At 37.6% G+C, this 16029-nt stretch overlaps 2 protein-coding genes across 3 annotated transcripts in view; both read left to right on the forward strand.

Annotated features, from left to right (window-relative positions):
* The first annotated feature begins 70 nt into the window (after window positions 1-70).
* Window positions 71-9742, forward strand: LOC125770085 (O-acyltransferase like protein-like). Of its 2 annotated transcripts, XM_049439310.1 has the most exons (11): window positions 71-264; window positions 359-501; window positions 2180-2405; window positions 2483-2585; window positions 2658-3035; window positions 5207-5363; window positions 5439-5515; window positions 5591-5704; window positions 7990-8140; window positions 8204-8533; window positions 8608-9742. In XM_049439310.1, the coding sequence occupies exons 1-11, from the start codon at window positions 213-215 to the stop codon at window positions 8731-8733; spliced, it is 1857 nt and encodes a 618-aa protein (XP_049295267.1). In that variant the 5' UTR covers window positions 71-212; the 3' UTR covers window positions 8734-9742. The 2 variants fall into 2 exon arrangements, with proteins under 2 accessions (XP_049295267.1, XP_049295266.1); XM_049439309.1 differs by having other exon boundaries at window positions 5207-5515.
* Window positions 9743-13467: 3725 nt separating this feature from the next.
* The window catches only part of LOC125770081 (hormone receptor 4), a 49603-nt gene continuing 47041 nt past the window's right edge, over window positions 13468-16029 (forward strand). The window contains exon 1 of the mRNA XM_049439302.1: window positions 13468-14338. The gene's annotated coding sequence lies outside the window, so the exon portion shown is untranslated. The remainder of the gene's footprint in view (window positions 14339-16029) is intronic.

Below are 16029 nucleotides of genomic sequence, written 5' to 3' on the forward strand. Positions count from 1 at the left end.
ATGTGCTGAACACTTTTTCCAATGTTAACCATGCGGTCAAAGACGCATGGTACGGGTTGCGCTTGAAGGCAAGGCTTCAGTATAATCGCGACTAGTGTAATAACCACACGCACGAGAGTCTGTAGTGCGTCTTTCGTTGCTGAGCTGAGTTTGCACTCACGTGTGAGAACATCGCTCGACTCAGCGTGTGACACCATCGATCGACGTTAAACATGTTCTGCATATTGATAATAGCCGTGATCGTTGGATGCTGTGCTACCACTTGTGAGTGATGTGAAGAGAAGAGAAGCCATATTCTGTGCTGTGTGAAATTGTTTCTTTTGCATGTCATTCAAATGTTTCACATGTTTCTCCGCAGCCGCAAACGAAGTTGAATTAATGCAAATTTACCAATACGATGATTACGAAGAATGTCGTCAAACGTACAGTGATTTTGTGTACTGCAGTGCAAAAGCACACCTTACTTCAAATTTGGATTCAATGCTGTGGACAAACATAAAGGTAATAAGTTTTCTAAACTTCATCCATCCTTAGTTTGATGCATGAAAGTATTGTGAATAGAACTAAAAGAATTCTAGATTGTATAAATGTTACGAATGTCAAAATACGTAACTACGGAAAGTTTTTTTTGTTACTTCTTAAGAACGGCCATGCCGTATCAACTACAGAAATGTTCAGGTGTAAAAAAAAGATCGTAAGAATGGCCGTATATGATACAAGAAAAACAGGTAGTACTTACTGTTGTGAATTATGTTCAGGATAGCATTGAAAGTGAGTTTGGTTTAATAGCAAAAACTTCACACCAAATTGCTTTTACAATAGCAACTTCATTAAGAGACGCTTTAAAAGATGCTACAAAAAATCAACTTCTAACTGAAGATTTTTAACTGTGCTGTCCTTATGTTGAATACTTTGAATAACTACGCAAATAACAGCATTTCAAGACATCTCACAAATCAAATTTGGTTACATTTATCCGTTCGTTTCAAAATTATAAAATCTTTTGATTTTTTTTTATTTTCATATTGTGGGACTTATTGTTTAATTATTCTTTTAGAACGGCCTGGCCGTATTGCTTTGTGAGACTTGTATCAGTGTTAAGATTATGACAAATAAAGATTAAGATTATGATAAATGATGTAAAAGATTAGCACGCAAATGCTTGGCACGCATTTCGATTTTTTTACGGTTTATGACAAGTACGAAGATTAATTGGAATGAGTTGTATTTTTTAATGCTTTTTTCTATTGAATATTGCAACAAACTTGTTTGCCGAATTTATTCAAGGGAAAAAATCTAGTTTTTATTGTTTTAATATTTTGTTTTTGGAACAAAACAATAAACTATATCTGTAGTCTATGGTTCCAACAAAAAGAATGGGTTACCGTATAGAAAAAGAGCAGCTCGGGCCGTTAATCGATTTGTTATTTAACTGTACAATACTATTTATTTATTTATTTATTTATTGAGTATTACGGTCTATGCCGTATTGTCGAGGTAATTCTTGACTAGGGTTTTACATTATATCATTTTCTTTTATAGTAGGAATTTCCTCCTACCAAGCTGCCTTATTCCGGGCATATTCGAACTCTACAATATTAGTTAACCTATTTATTTGTGTCCGTATTCTCTGCTGTACTCATTAGTGTTTTAATATGCGTTGAAGGCTTTATGAACTTTAAAAAGCAACTAAACCATGAATCATTTACACCGCGAAAAGGGTATAATAAAAAAAACGTTTACGCTCTTTTCCTATCAACACATCTTCCCGATGTTTATTATAGAGCTATTAGTTTTTTTTGTTACAGACGTTTCACTAAACATCTTATAAATGTTTAGTACATATTTGAATGCAACTTTTTTCTTGAAATGGCATTTCTATCCCAGTTTTCCACCCTATTAGGGTGGAATCATACTAAAAAATTAAAGTAAAAACTAACTAACAAAAACACTCATGGTTAAAAGTTTTCTGCAATTGCTACGTACATTTTATATTTTGTTTATGCATAGAATAATGATTTTCTTTAACTGATCATTTTTACATTTGTCACTTTTTACGTATTGTTACTACTTTCATAACACAAATAGAGGGGCACAAAAAAGATTCATAATTATGACATACGCTATTAACTGTTTTCCTTCTTTCCCGCGACGTCTGTGGCATACTGCGAACAACCAGAACTATTCTGCACATCCACGTCATTTCGATCGACGTACGATCGAGGTTGGAGCGTGTGTTCAGAAATGTATACCCACATTTGAAAGTGCAATACACAATCTATCAGCGGAGCTGCAACGGTGTGTAGAAAAGAAAATATGGTCCCAATATGAGTTGAACTCATCCATCGAAATCATGCGCTGCATACATGGCAACAAATCAACTAAAAACAACAACCCCGAATTAGGTAAGCTTTGTAAGTAAGGAAATATTTGATTGATCGACTTACAAACAAATTCAAATTTTGTTTCAAATATTTTTAAGGAATTGCGCAGATCGCTTTTCTGTGTTTCGCAATAGGGACAATTATGGTGGTGATGCTCGCATCCTTATCGGACACTGAACAACAAGAATGCACAGCGGAGAAGTATGCAGATGCTAAAATAATCCTGAGATATGCATATCGCTTAATTGAATAGCTTTACTTTTCCATCTACAGAACATCTTCATTTACGACAAAACTGATGCAATCCTTTTCACTGGCTCGCAATTTGCCGAAGCTGCTTGAAAGAGAGAACAAACCCGGAATTAATCTGCGCCATCTTGATGGGATTCGTGCACTAACGATGTTAATTATTTTGCTGACGCATTCCTCAATACCTTTGATAAGGATGCCGCTCAAAAATGCCAACGACCTAGAAGCCCAGTTTGATCAATCATGGTTCCCCATGGCAATGGCTGGTAATACATACACGGTGCAAATTTTTTTCGTCATCGGTGGTTTACTGCTGGCAGTCAATACACTAGAGCAGCTGAAGAATCGCCATAATGTTGGACTGGCTTATTTGTTGGATCGAGTGAAAATTCGGCTGATCAGGTAACAAATTAATGATGCTTCATTACCAGATGATTAGACTATTTCAGCTGTATGGCGATCGTTTTCTCCCTTCCTGCAGCTATTTATTGCAACGTCGATCAAACATTTCATAACGCAATCCCAGCTGGCGGTATACAGTATTTTTTTTTTATTTAATCTATCAAAGATCGGTTTCTTCGAAGTGTAGGGCAGTCTATTTGTTTCCGTAGTTTGTTTTTCGATTTGGGCGTGACGTAAGTTTATGCCAAACGTGTAAAACCTTGGAAGTAAATACTCGTTCTCCTAAAAGCAAAACTGTTTGTGGAAGCAGTTACATTGCGCAAACACAGTCGACTACATACCGACTGCGGCGGTGTCATAGATCAGGGATCGTTATGTTAACGATAAATGATTTGTCCCTTCCTATTAAATACCATTCCCTCCGAGCAAACGCGGAATGAGTTTGGATTGTTGTTAGCTTTTTATTGTAATCTTCAGTTTGTTTGTCGCATGCTGAAATGTAAACCAACACTATTCCTTGCGCAAGATTGTATTTCCAATCATAAGCAATTTATTAGTAACCATATTGGCTGGCACAAAGTTAATATATGTACAAACTCAAAATTGCATCGTAAAACCACCTACAATACGGTTTGGTATTGCCGGATAGTCAAGTTCTTGCTCCAGAAGAAGCATGGTCCGGACGAGAGTTTTGCACCGGTCTCGTCGTTTGAATGACTGTCGCTACGATCTACGTAATCGGACCGCACTTGACATAATTTATGCATCTTACTTTTTGTTTCTTCAACCTGACCTAAACTAACCTGGGACCAGGTAGCAAAAATATAATGCGAATAAATAGTACACTTTTTCCCCGAGATATCTCAACACTCGTGTTACACGATCGGTTTTGAAAATTTGACAGTTCATTGACTTTGCATGTTAGGAACTCAACTTTGCTTATCTGTGAATTTTGAAATATTGTAAAACACGAAATATTATATTTTTTTACTCAACAAGAACTGCCTGGTCGTATTGCGTATACGTAATATTCTACTAGTATAAAAAATCGTGTAGGTGATATTTACTTTACGTTACTATCCTTCTATCCTTACTATCCTTCCTCGGATAAATAAAGTCAAGGAAAACCAGTTATGACAGAGCAAGAATCTCTTGAGATTGTAGTATCACAAAAGAAGAAAAAGAAAATTTGAAAATATTAGTTAGGAATATGAAAGTTCGCAGTCTTGCAAATACTTTGATGCAGAACAGAAAAGTTCGCCCCGCTTTCGTTGTTACCGTGTATTTTGGGGGCCCCGAAGGGTCTCCAAACATGACTTTCTACCCGGTCAGCACTTTTGAAATTAGTTCACCCACGGCCTGACATTTCGAAATTTGGCCTTCCCGCGATCGGTCAAGGTGGACCGATGCAAAAAAAATTCCCTGATTGAAGTTAATAGTTTATTGTAGCCTGATATATTGACGGCTCTTAAGGCCTACATAAAGCTTGATCCGTCATTATGTGCTAACGATCAAATAGTCAATGTAATGCTAGAAAGTAAAGTTAACATTAATTAATATACAATAATCGTAACAACGTGTAAACAGAATCACATTACATTACACTTGTCTATGAGTAAATAAGAGTCAAGATAAAGAGTTTAAAATGAAGTCGCAACAATCGTAAACCATTGTAAATACTCTGTTGTTATGTTATATGGTTTGACTTCACTTTTTTTTTAAATTGAAGTTCACCTTACAGCTTTTCTTAGCCCTAAAAACATAAATCCTTGGTCCATGCTTCAGATGAGGACGCTGTCAAAACAAAAACGAAAATTTTGGTGAAGGCTGTCCCGGTTCAGTTATTCACGAAGTTTATGGTCAAGCACTCTGATTCGTGGCCTCATGTTTCCATTCGATTTTCCGTTGAAGTTTTGAAGAATGGTGCATTTTTCTTACAACCACAATATTAAACAGCTAATTTTGTTTCTAAAAGCAATGCCTTCACAATATAAATACTATGTTGTGAACCACTTTTTCTCAGCAAATCGAATTACATACAAATGATCCCATTTCAATTTGAAATACTTGAGTTGGTTAGAAAATGAACTGAAAAATTAATTCGAAACATTTGACTTTCTTTTGATAAAAGAGATAAGAATAATTAAATAGCTCTTCTCTTATCATTCCAGGATACTTCCACTGTATCTCTTTGTGATCTTATTTCACGCATCGTGGTATCCTCATTTGTACCAAGGGCCAATTGGTGATCGTTTCCACGATCATTGTACAACGAACTGGTGGACCAACGTCGTGTTTCTGAATAATTATATCAATCCAAGTGAACCAGTAAATATGATATTGTACAATTATTTAGCCGTTACAACATTATACATAAGCATGTATGTATTTTCACACTTTCAGTGCATACAGTTTGCATGGTATCTAGGAGCAGATTTTCAGCTTTACTTACTTGGTACAGTGTTAATGATGTTAATGCGGTAAGAGTTACTTAGTTATAGCAAATATGCCATTGTTTAATGCTACATATTAACGTTGCTTGCGTTTCTCATTAGGATTCAGAAAGCGTTTAAACCTATGGTGGTATGCATGACGCTAAGTGCCTTCCTAGTGCCAATGGTCGTCATCTACAGCTACCATCTAGATGCAACGGTGATGATGATTTTAAGGTACTGTCAAAAATTGAACTAAATTTTACATTCAAAACACTATACGGTACACAAAGACAACAGCAAAGACACAAGACATTTTTATTTTATTCCAATTCCATGATAACGGCTTTTAGCCTTATTGTCAGTCTCAAAGGACTGAAGTGAGTACAATTTGCAGAAGGCATTTTCTCCTTGTCCTTGTGATGTGATGTGGTGTCCATGACGGTACTATCGATTGTTTTTGCTGGTGGGATATTCACTATTTCTGTTCTTGTCGCTCGATGATCGGGTTTACACGGGACTATTCCTGCTGGTAGAGTGAACCAATAGCAATCTTGTCGTACGTTGTTCTGGACTGTAACAGAACCAACACCAACAAATTCTGTAGAAAATCCAAAACACGCGTGTCTACCTCCCTTTCGGGGCTTTGGTGCTGTAATATTAAATACTTTCTTTTTATTTCCACTGATAGTAACTGATAAGTAACTTCGGACTATTTATGTTTGTTGGACATCTCAAGCCCATGAAGATCCAATCGATCTCGTCGCCGAGTCGATTCTGCTCTCTTCATGGCCCGTTCGCTTTATTTATTCATATGCTTAGATTTCTTGATTTTGTTTGTTTGCAAAGGTTGATGAAACATTTTCCAACCTATCTGTTCATGATTCTGCTGATTCTATTTTATAAACTTTGAAACGCAATTGGCCTGGTTACTGGCCATATAAAAATGCTTACAATTGTCATATCAATAAAAACCGTCGTCGCGCAGCGCTGATGCAGTAGCTTCAGGTTGCAGTTGTTTTTGTTCATTCAAAACTGTTTATTTGGCTTAACACAGCACCTATAAGTTCTTTCGTGGCGCATACGTTTGCGTTGCTAGCTACTTGGGCATAATTGTTTGCTTTTATTTCTTTTAAGGTTATGCCAAAATACGGGTCAATGTGTTTTGATAAACTCGTATGTTGTTTTGTTTCTGAAGTTGCACTATGGTATATAGCTTGAGCCTTGGTGGGGCCTAAAATTTTTCTAAATCGAAATTAATGGTCATAAAATGCGCTCTCTAATCACAAGACATTTTACATTTATAACAGATAATACAGATATAAAATAATATAAAAAAATAATTTGTAGGACTCCTCAACCTGCTAAGGGTAAAAACATAATTTAACTGAACTGATTGGCCAAGATCTCAGAAGTGCCACCTCAAAAGATTTCGCTAGAAATTTATTTCATGATGAACGACCTTGCCGCATTGCTAGAATTGCATTATAATCTAAACCTTTAAAAAACTAAACCTAAACTTTTAAAAACCATAAGTGAAATGTTGTAATGCGTGAATTACAAGGTCTTTATATTGTGCGGCGCGATTATTGAAACTGTATCTAAGATCAAACATTTTTGGGGGTCAAGTTGGGCAACAGCATAAGCAAAGCAAAATTTGCTAGTTATGTGGGAGTAATTGTTCAGCTGTGCAATGAGAACGGTTTTGCGAATAAGACTCATTTGTACATGACGTTGCTTGCTCCTCACCTTGGTTTCTGTGCTTCGACTTAATTTCTCGCGAATGGTACCCACATGGGTAGACTCCAAAGGTTGCAAATCAGAGTGATGAGATATGTTCTGTATTGTGGGCGATACACTTACTCGTCTGTGATGTTGAACATTCTTCAATCCTTCGAATTCACTTCGACGTGCCTATGCGACGTATATAAAAACGTTTTTTATGTAAATTTCTTGCACGCTTTTGACGAAGTGGAAAAAATTCATACCAAAAGTTTGTCCAGTTTTGTAAAGTACACAGCTTAGCAAAATGCTTTCCAAATCGTACTAATTATCTTCTTGGTCTAATTTCTAATCTAATGTTATTAAATTGAATTGATTGAATCGAATTAAAAAAGGAAAAGTAATTCAAATTTACTTTGATATTCTTTTATTATGCACTTTGTTTAAGAATATATGTATGTGCTCTTAGCAATAAACGGGTCGCATATGAAATATTGTATTCTCCCTTTAAATATGTTGACATATTGAATAACCCATTTTTTATAAATGAAATATAACATAAATTAAATTATAAATAAATAGATGATAGCCTATTTCTTCAATAGCTCGGTAATAGGTGCGGAAAAAACATGTCTGTCTTGTTTGATTGTTAGTCGATGAGTCCTTTATTACAATCCGTTTCATAATCTTGCGTTCATCTCTTACTAATACTTACGCTACAATTATTGCTAACCCAATTACCAATTCATGAAGACTATTTTTTATGAATAGGTAATAACCTTTTTTCATTCTATTCACAGATACATACTTCAAGAAATTCGCACATTACCATATTATTTGAAGGTGTACATTCCATTCGAGACAAATGCTGGTAACTATTTCTTCGGTATGCTCGCTGGTATCGCATACTTCAATTTCAAGGATAACCCTACAGCGACAAGTACTTTAAAGGTAATTACCATGTGATGCAGGACTAATATCTGTTTTGTTTACGAGCCTTCTTTCTCTATTCAGCTAAACTACCTTTTGCCTGGTAGTGCTGCGTTTTTTATAGTAATGAACAGCCTCACGATGATGCTGCCTTCCGATCATTTAACCGAACCTTCGATTGGTCTAGCGCTGTATGGATCACTGCTAAAAAGTGCCTGGGGATTATTTCCCTCCGTATTGCTACTTTATATCGCATTCCAGAAGAGACCGTCAATGTTAGTTGCAACGCTCCAGCATCCAATACTACTAGTTGGATCGAAATTAAGCTACAGCATATACCTAGTACAGTATGCCATAGTTTATGGAGTATACAAACATGTCACTTATCCTCTAGTGTACAATGGTTTTACCATAGTAAGTTTACTTCCACATACGCATTTGCAAGCACATTGCCAAAAATAATAACGATATTTTTTGTTTAATTTCAGCTTATTTTTACCGCAGCGATTGTGAACATCACATTCTGTGTAGCATTTACATTACATCTTTTCATTGAACTTCCATTTAATTTATTTCTTAAAGCAATTTCGACTAAACCAAAATCTAAAGCGTGACGTTTATACAAAAGTGTGACAAAAATACAAAACAAATGAGTTCATATTAAACATCGATTATACATATACATTAGGTTATGCCATCCGAATTTTTGCTTTCGAAATCCACACATTCAATTATTCATACGAACACACACAAATACACCTAACAGTTTACTTATTAATAATGTATTGAATATGTAATGCCCATAGTATTTTATTGTTAATAAATCAAACTGAAGTCATTTCTTGAGTTACGTGAATTTAAAAATTTGACATTTTATGGAGTTTCCGTATGATGAATTCATTTTTTTTAGATCCTTAAAATATATAATATTAGTTTGATTAGTTTAAACATTCGTATAGGTAAATTTTTTCTTAAATTGTTAAAATCTTTAGGATGACTGTATTCAAAAGAAATTTACCGCTATATTTCAAAACTTCGTCTCACATACAATCAATCACGATAATGGGCCCATTCTTAATGTATAGAACATTCATGTTTGAAAGTATGTTCTACCTTCCCATTGGTTTTACCATTGATTTTTTTTTAATTATTTTGATTCATAAAATCTGTTAGCTCATTTTTGCTAAAAATATTTTTTAGTAATATTTTTTCCAATTTGAATTACAAGTTATTAATACAAAAATGTACAACTACTTCATCTGCAGACCCTCGTTTAAGCCACTGCACCCACCGGAGAGAGAAATTGTTGCATTTCCTTAACTGCATCTGTAACTGGATAGTCAGTCTTGCATACAAGGTAACGGTATGGATGATATTTAGTACCAAACCTGTTGTGTGGTAAAACGACGACGCGGATCTCCGTTGTGCCACTATAAAATGCAATTTATTTGCTTAAAAAATTCCTTCTCAATAGCGCTGTCATAAATATATATTATTTACTAATTACTACACCTCATTTAAAATATTGTAAAACAAATTTAATTATACGTTATTTTTAGTACAAAATTAAAACAAAAACTACCCATGCCTATTTACAAGATTAAATATGCAAGCTAGGTATATGTATTGAAGGCAGATTAGTATTTAGTTTCAATACGGAATGATTGCATTCACTTTGTAAGTCCCTTTTTTGTAAGAACGGTTGGTAAAATTAACTATCCTTGGCAGTATAACAACGAACTTAATTCTACGGCGACCAACCACTGTGAACATCAAAATCATTCGCTTCCATTATTCGGGTCACTCTCTTCAGCTATTTGCTTTATCCGTGACTCTCAAACAAGCCACCCATTTGTGCAGGGATTTTTACCAAATTCACCAACACAACTACAACACGGCTCGGTGTGAGTGGTGTTTTTTTGTTCACATGATGTTTGAAAACACGCGCTCTTTCGGTCGTTAACCCCGAAAAGGGGGAAAAAAACCTAAAAACGTCATAACAGTTTCTGCTCTGTTTTTCTCTCTATTCCTCTCTTTTGTTCACGAAATTCACTCTCACTCGATGTAATCGTTCCGCTATAGCCTGCCAACTTGGGAATCGCCGTGAGCAGGCGAGCAGAGGCTAGAAAATTTGCAAAAGCTGTGTTGTTTAAAAGTTGATACGCTAAGCGGTAGAATCATAATTATATGAGCTGGTGACAAATTTTGTGGTGTGGGCTACACGTGGAGTAAAAGAAACGATAGGTGCCGTTCTTTCGTTGATACAAGAATCTTGCTCATTGTTTGTAAGCCGCTTCTCTTTTGTTCTCTGCGTGTGTGACTGCGAACCCCAAACGAACGAGTGAGCGAAACCGCAACGTAGCGAAGAGAGTCGCTCGATTTCGCTCACACCAACAGGCCTTCCTCAGAACAAGTAGCTCCTTGCGTCCCTACATTCTCATCTGCCCGGCTCGTGTTCCCTTTTTGTATCGTTCCATTCATCGTTCCATTTCAAGTTCCCTCAGTTCAAGCGGTACAGTTTGGTCGATTGGATCGGTCGATTACGCGGCTTTCCATTTCGCGCCGGCTTTATTTTGAATTGGAACTACGATTGCTGCCGAAGCAGCCACATGTACGGTGCAAAGTGCAAGCAAAATATGATTGTAAACGACGTTAACGCAGCGTGGCGAGAAGGCCGTGGTGTTGCACTAAACCAGTCGTGAAGCTCATAGTGAAAATTGTAATTGTCCACCCAGCGCAGCAGCAGTGCTTTTCTAATCAATCACACCCACTTGAGCGGCTTACGGTTTGGTCGGTGATGGATAGTGCAAAGGTTACTTAGCGTACGCAAACGTACGCAATCGGCTTAGTGACGGTTGTGAAATTCTGAAATTGATCAGTTCATCTCAATGGTTCCACACTGCCAGGTATGAGAAGTGCAGCAACAACAACGAAAAATCGAATAAATTGTGCCAGTCGCATCTACAAAGTGTGATGTTCGCTTGAAGCATTTGTGCAGAAGTGTCGTTAACGAAAGCGTAGTGTGCTATGAAGTACGAAAAGTTGAAAGCAATAAGCAAAAATTTGGAAAAGTTATGTGTATGCGTATGGTGGTGGAATTGGGTACAGCATGTTATCGGTTAAGGTGTGTGTTTCAGAAGCAGATTTTTTTAAACAAATCGTTACAATTCCGTTACCTGCAGCAAAAAGGAAGCCAATCAAGGATGCGAATGTGTTTGCATGTAACCATGGTGATGAACAGGAAGTGCCTTATAGTTTTGGATTGAGACGTTCGGTTAAGTAAACTAGCTATGTAAGACTGTTTTTGTTTACAAGATTTATTTGAAGCGATAGTTACAAAGTTTAGAGTGGTATTAAACATCAAAAATTCCACCAAAGGTTCACACGTGTAATGAAGCAATTAATCCATCTACTGCGCACTAAAGATAAGGTCCTAGAATTTACCATTGAAGAAATCCAAAGAAAGTTGCTAGGATGCACACGGAATGGATTGAAGCAAGAAATATATGTACATAATGGAATGTGCTGAAAAGGTTAGTGACCAGGCTTCAGCATCACTTCCGGGCAATGCGGTTTAATGTTATTATGGCACTCTCTCGTTCGCTTTTTTTCTCCTCTCTATCGATCTATCTCTCTTTCTCGCAAGCGCTTGGCTGTTGGTGTCTTTCTCCGTTGCTCTAGATCACACACGCACACACCCTTTTGTGTTAACAGTCCACTCGTCTCTTTTATGCACTCGGTGTGCTATGCTCCTAATTGTGGTTCATTCCTCCTGCTGTTGGCAAATGTGCCTTTTGCTTTCTCTAACGCTCATCCCCCCACATGCATGGGTGCAGTATTCTTAGTGAACAGCATTTCGGGGAACGGTACCTGCATGTGCATACGTTCTCATAGAATGCCCCCTCCCGGTATTTCCTTGTTGCACCCGTTCTAATCGAGTTGAAAATGTTTTGGTAAAAAAACTACAAACGTTCCCGTTAGTATCGGCTTTGAGCGCACAAGCGAGTATACACAGCAGGACCTTTATTGCTTCAGTATAGAAAAGGGATGTAGTGTTGACTGTTAGGTGGGTGTGTAGTACATTTATTGTTAAACAAATAAAACCAATTTACTTGTTATTGTTTGAAGACACGTACTAGATAGTCTAAATACATTATGAGTACTTTTTCCCAATTGTCAGCTAGAATTTGCTTGCTAGAATTTGAGTAAAGGAACTAAGTTTACTAAGTTTCACTACTACTACTCTACTAAGAACTACTTACTAATTTTCATAGTTTGCTTCCTGTTGAAAGTCAGCTGAATAATCATAAATATTGTGCCTATTTTCAAGTAAATTAAATCAACTTCAAATGTATCCGCACTAATATTTCAGCAGTTGACTTCAGTGGGAAGTCAATTTGGAAAATGTAAAATGCAACACATTTTCTTAAATGTCCCTGTCGCCCAACGTGCTATTATATATTGCCCTTCCGATAGAACGAAGCGGTGCGGCCCAGGGAACCATTTGCTGCTGTCGAGAATTCGCCGGCGTTGGGGCCTGTGTTTCTAGAAAACCAACCGGTATAACGGCAACACGCACACAACGTTAAGCGTACTGTATAGGGGACCGCGTCTTGCCGCCAGACTCGCGCGCGCGCCTCCACCGGCGCCAGACGTCGTAGTACGCTGCGATAGCTGGATCCATGTTTTATAATTAAATATGTGTCAAAAGAGCAATAGCCTTTTCTCCACGCCGTTTTTAAGGTTGCTCGAGGATGTTGCCCTCGATTCTCGCCGGTTTCTTGCGTGTGAAAATAAGGAGAGAGAGCAAGAGCAAGAGAGCGCACGCGAACGTTCGAACGCGAGCCTGATTTGTAGCATGAGAAAAAGAGCGTAATGCGAGCGTTTGCGTTGTGGGTTTTGCTGCTCGCTGGTGTGGATACTCACGTGTTTCCACACCGTTCTCGACGTCGATGACACGATCGCCCAAGCGCCGCGGTCAACCTCCCGTGTCGGTCCGTTCTCACGGCGCGGTGCATTGTAGTGGGCCTTTTTTTTGTTTGTTCGTTGTGTTTTTTTGTCGTATTGTGCTGTCTTGTATTTTTTATTTTTTTGCTAACCCGGCACTCTTCTTCTGAGTGCATGCTCAGTTTTAATGCCGAGGCATTGCAATTGCACCGGCAATTGCACGGTATTGTAGTCATCGGTGTCGTTCGCTGACGTAGTACCAGGTGCATTTCTATACAACGATTCGGGCTTTTTATTGCTGGTCAAACATTTGTCTAAAGAAATGTTTTACCCAAACCGAAATGCATAGGAGAAAGTTTTTGGCAAATTGTTTTTCAAACCATCATTCTTCCTGGTTCTTTCACAACTCCTTGATTTGGCTGGTAAAAATAGGTACACACCAATAGAACTGGACCGTATGTTTGGCCCCCGAATGTTGCTAGATTTTCTGAGCCGTCTGAGTTATTTTTGGGTAGTGAAATCGCGAGACGCAAGCGCACGCATTTCCGGGTTTGTTGGTTCTAAATGCAACAACGTGTGTTCGTGGTGCATTCTCGTGCTTTGGGATGCATTGGGAAGAATCATTGGTGAAGTGTTTGCGCGCGGTGGTAACACTCTGATGATGCTGTAAAAGTGATATCGGGTTCAACTATTTATTTGTTCAATGTACATAATATTGCGTATCGCATCGGGTAAAGTAAAAGTTAGTGAATTTCGCTTTCCTTAGGTGACAACAAAATTGCGTCGTTCGCTCCGTTTTAGCCATCTTGACTGCGCAAGGTGCATCCGTAAAAACACAGTGCTAGAACAGTGCGTTCGGCTTGTTCGATTGGTGGTGTTATGTGTAGTGCATATAGCAGAAAAAAGTGCATTATGTGATGATAACGCATGATAATGGTGTGTAACAGTGCGTGTGCGGTATGATCGTACAGTGAAGTGACCAAGAGTATGAAAGCAATCCGTTTCGTCAAATAGCAAAACGTTACTAAGCCTTTGACAAAATTCAGCAGAAAATGTTACGCGTGCATGATGAAACTTCTAACGCTGCAGCAGTGTAGCGAAAATCATGTGAGAAGTTCAAAAGCCGATAAATCTTATAATAAGTGTGAAAACTAAGTTGCTTCATCGACGAGTATGTTAGTGAAGTGTTGCCGCGTTTGAAGAAGTTTGTTTTTATTTTTCTCGACAAAGCACGCAATGGCCGACGATAATGGTTAGCTACAAGAATTTAAGGTGAGATTATTTTGGTTAACATTAACAGCTACATTAACATCTATTCACATCAGCTGGAAGCCAATACTGCTAAGATCAATTAACACCATTGAGAACATTTAATTTTTACATATCCGATTATATTTTTTTTCTCTTTTATTTAATAAGGGTTTGTTTTTACTAGTTAATAGGCCCGGTTACAGGGCTACGCAAGAGATCTACGTAATGCCGATTCTATTGAGTTTTCGTCACATGTAGAAGGATATCATTGCGACCTGTTATCGGCATGGATTTGCCTGGGTTCTAACCTCAAACGCGTTCCCCAAACGAAGCACTTAGTTAGTTATTAAGCATCAAGGGCAGCGTTTTCAATACTTGACCAGTGTTGTGTCGATACAGCGGTAAACTTTGACGATACTACGATACTTACAGTTAAATCCAGCCTTACAGACTGAATATGCCAATTTACTTCGAACATCATATGTGTTTCATCTGCTATAATCAAAAGAAACGATCCGATTTGAGAATTATTCGTTCTTTTTGCCGATTCGAAAGTTGATCATGGCCAATGTCAGCCCGGCCATCGTGGAATTACTTCTTTTCAACCATCTAAAATTTCCAATACACTATCCTGTTGTGCAACGGACTTGGCTCCGTCAAAATTGCACACTATAATTCTACCACAATCGCCAAAATAGGGAAAACTCTAACATTGAAAAATTTTATAGAATGCTGGTTTCATGATGTGCCATTCCGAGTGCATGACATGTATTCTATTATCTACAATAAAAAAAATAGTAACTTGTCGAATTAACTGTTCAAGCAAATTCCACAATTCCTTACCCTTCACCGACAACGAATGATTTCGGTTTTACGAAGTACATTAGTGGATGATTTCACTGTTTTACAAAATTGGCAGAGCTCAATGGTTCTCGCAATATTGTCACTATCTTCATCAGTTATTGCTCTTCTCCTGGACAGGCATCACCTGGTATTGATTTCAATCTCCTTCTTTTCTTTGTGGCACTACAACCTCAAGAGGTTTTGGCCCGCTAAGACAGTCAGTCCTGCGTATGGGATTTTGCGCCGCTACCATTCTGCAATTCCCGCTCAGTAATTCAAAAATGTCAAATCTCCGTGCAATTGCTTCAGTATTCTGATGTTAAAATGCGGTTGATTTTGCCTTCTTGAATACTTTCACTTGGCCAACACACTCTGGAAACCACACTACTTGTACCATTTGTTGAGCCAGCCTACTACGGAATATTTAGCAACGTCCTACCGTCAACCATCGTTTTGAGCATTTGACCATATCGATTCTCATTTCTATAAGTTGAAGTAGGCTTAGATTCTGCACAACAACCAAAAAACCACATCAATCTAGTGAACATGCAGGGTTTGTTGATTGAGCTTTCATATTGAGCAAATAATAGTTTTATAACAATGCCTTAGAAAATCCGATATGCCAACACTGCAGTAACGCTGCGTTACTGCACGAGTAGAATTTATATAGCGATTATTAGCTTTCACTTTTGATGCGTTGTTTGATTGTGTACAGGAATGTAAAAAAATACTCATCTCATTATTGAAAACATTGTTCTATGGCTAGATCTATTATATACTTAGTCCTGCCTTAATTTTTTAATTTCATTCGCTTTAAAAAAATGATCATGTTTTGGTCACATTTGAGCTGACATTATCCACCTTGGATT

Source organism: Anopheles funestus, chromosome 3RL (genome assembly GCF_943734845.2).
Source record: "Anopheles funestus chromosome 3RL, idAnoFuneDA-416_04, whole genome shotgun sequence".
Classification (NCBI taxonomy): Eukaryota; Metazoa; Arthropoda; class Insecta; order Diptera; family Culicidae; genus Anopheles; species Anopheles funestus.